The 3,051-nt window shown below is 35.2% G+C and overlaps 1 protein-coding gene across 1 annotated transcript in view; it reads left to right on the top strand.

The window, feature by feature from the left end:
• ZMYM6 (zinc finger, MYM-type 6) overlaps window positions 1-3,051 on the top strand; it is a 30,080-nt gene that overhangs the window by 25,066 nt on the left and 1,963 nt on the right. The window contains 1 exon segment of the mRNA XM_006878248.1: window positions 1,086-1,245. Within this exon segment, the coding sequence (XP_006878310.1) occupies window positions 1,086-1,245 (160 nt within the window).

Genomic DNA, 3,051 nt, shown 5'->3' with positions numbered 1-3,051 from the left:
CAAGACATTCTAAATCTTACATGATTTGACTTCTGCCTATGGATCCAAACTTAGCATTCTCTCCCTGCTTTCTCTGTGACCGTCTTAAAGCATGCCAAGCTGTCTCACACATAAGGGCTTTTGCCCCTAAATATTCTGCCTGGAATCTTTTGACTGCAGGCCTTTGTATACCTTCCTTATTCTTTTGAATAATTCAGAAGATCTCTGCTCAAATATTTACTCCAAAATTACCCCACTGCCTGCCATCACTTTCTATTCTTAAATCCTGCTTTATTATTTTTTTTACTAGCACTTTTTTTTTTACTACCTGGAATTACACATTAAATGTTTATTTTACTTGTTTATTTTCTGTGTGTCTCTCTAGAATATAAATTCCGTAAGAGCAGGGTTTTTTCTTGCTTCCTGCTATATCCCCAGGACTTAGAACAGTGTCTGGCATGTAGTAAACATTCAGTAAATATTTATTAAATGAATAAACATGCTTTAAGTACATTCTCCCACTCTGTTGCTTGTCTTTTCACTTTATTTATAAAGAGCTTTGTTGAAAACGTTTTCAATTTTGAGGTAGTCAACTATATCAGTATTTTGTACTTTGTTTTTACCTTTTGTGTTTTATTTATGAATTCTTTACCTTTTGTGTTTTATTTATGAATTCTTTCTCTGTGTTCTGGTCATTTGAAGTTCTCCAGTAATTTTAAAGTTTTTGTGGTTTTTTTTTTATGGTGAAGTCTTTATAATCAATATGAAATATATTTTTTGCATATGGTCTGAGGTTGGATCTAATGTTTTGTGTAGTCCATATTTCAAACAGCAAGAATTATTTTCATTTTTTAAATCTTACTGTGTTATTGCTTAAGATCAGTAGATGGAACTGGTACTGATTAGGAGAGTTGGAAATGGGCGCAGATTATTCCAAGTGAATTCTTTATTGTGGCTATTCTAAAGAACAATTCTCTTTCTTAGCAGTAAACACTCCCGTGTCTTCTCTGCAGTCTTGATATTTGCCACCTCTCCATTGATAGCAATTGTAGTTAGTGATAAGGTACTGAAAAAATCTCTTTGGTTTCTGAACTTATTTTAACTAGGGGATTACACAGACAAATGCCAAGAAATTTCTATCTCCCCAGTCTTCCACTTCCCAGCCATCCAGGCTCTTAAAGAACAAAGCAGTATTGTGCAAGCCTGTCACACAGATCAAAGCCACCTCTTGCAAACCACATATCCAACACAAGGAATGCCAGACAGGTATGTGTCTTTGTGTTTTACAGGAGTAGGAAGTGTATTTTCTGTGTGTTTTTAAAGAAAAGAAAGTAATTGACAATTTCTTGATGTGAAAACCTTAATTCTTTGTTCACATATGAGGAGGCTTCAAAACGTTTGTGGGGAAAATGGAATAAAAAACAATGAAATTTTCCATGAACTTTCTGAAGCCGCCCCCCATACTTTTTGAACATCTTGTTTATTCCTTAACAGTAATTACTAAATTGAGTTTATATGCACATAAAGCATTATATATTGAGTGGACTGACATCTGTGTATGGGCATCGTAGTTTTCAAATTTATATACCAGATGTAGTAATTTCTAAGATATAAGTTTAGCTAAAAGCATTACTGATTTAACCTCAGTTCTTTATTTTATATACTATGAATTCAATTATTAGTAATAGTATAAAATTGAGGAGTTGGTGATAAGGAAAATTATCTGAACTTCTACTTTGTTGTCGTTGACTTGCCTCGTTCCATGTTAACCATGAAGGTACATCAAAAAGTATTGTTAGTAGGGTTCCAGTTCATACATGCACTGGTTTATTCCAAGCAAAATGTGGTAAATATGTCTCTGCCATCAGTGGATGGCTGCAGACAAGTTTTCTCAGTAATACATTTGTCTTAGTCTCATTAGGGCGTCTTCTTTTTGGGCTGTGGAAAAAACCAAGTTTGATATTTGGGCTAATGTCAAATTTTTAATAAAACTCAATTGAATAGCCTCCCAAATCATTGAAGCAACAAGTATTAATGGAAGTGTCACACATAAAGCAACAGTTTTTAGATGGACCAGGCATTTTAAGGAAGGTTAGGAAACCCTCAAAGATAGCCAAGAGAGGGATAACTGTCAATCTAGAGAAATGAAAAAGCAGTGGCTGAAATTCAGAAACTGGTGGAAGAATACTGTAAAATTATCATTGATGCGATAGCTACTGAAACTGGGATCTCACATGGATCAGCATGTTCAATTCTAAGCATGCATGTTGGCTTCAACAAGCTTTTCATTGGATGGGTGTCAAAAGTGTGCAAAGATGAGCAAATTCAAAGAGCTGATCTCTTCATTAGTCTTTTCAATAAGTGCAAAGTAAATGAAGATGATTTCATGGAATAAATCATAACTGCAGATGAGTCTTGAACTTACCAATTACTAGAAGGCAAGGACCAACCAAAAGTAGCTTTTGAGGGTATCTTCTGGACCAGTTAGAGTCAAAGCATAGAGATCAGCTCAGAAGGTTGTGGTGACTGTTTCTGTGGATTCCAAAGGGGTCATCTTGATAGATATTCTTGAAAGAAAGGGGTGCTTATAAGAAGTTTTAAGAAAATTGAAAAGTGAGAAAATGCCCAGGAACATTGCATTGAGGAATTCTTTTCCCATAATGACGATGTACCTGCTCATTCTTCAAAGGTAGAACGAGGGCGGCTCTATGCGAATTTCATTGAAAAGTTTACCCATCCACCTAAGAGCATGTATCTTACCTTTTCAGACTTCTTTCTGTCTCTCTCCTGCAGGACCCTCCAACCCCAAGCTCAAAGAATATTTAAAAGGAACATAATTTAAGTCCTTTGAGGATGGCAAAACTGCCATTTTTTTGTGGTGTAAATCAAAGAGCACGGAGTTCTTTGGGGGAATCGGTTAGAGTGATGGAAACACTTCCTTCAGAAGTATATAGTCCTAGATGGGGGACATGTCAAGAAACAATAGCTTCACATTTTGATATTTTTGTTTAATAAGTTTTTATGAATTTATAGAAATACTTTTTGACTTGCCCTCCTACTTTAAGTCCCAAT

The sequence above is a fragment of the Chrysochloris asiatica genome, unplaced genomic scaffold, assembly GCF_000296735.1.
Source record: "Chrysochloris asiatica unplaced genomic scaffold, ChrAsi1.0 scaffold00106, whole genome shotgun sequence".
NCBI lineage: Eukaryota > Metazoa > Chordata > Mammalia > Afrosoricida > Chrysochloridae > Chrysochloris > Chrysochloris asiatica.
Note: the sequence above shows the minus strand (reverse complement) of the source record. Positions and strands in the feature narration are given on the sequence as shown.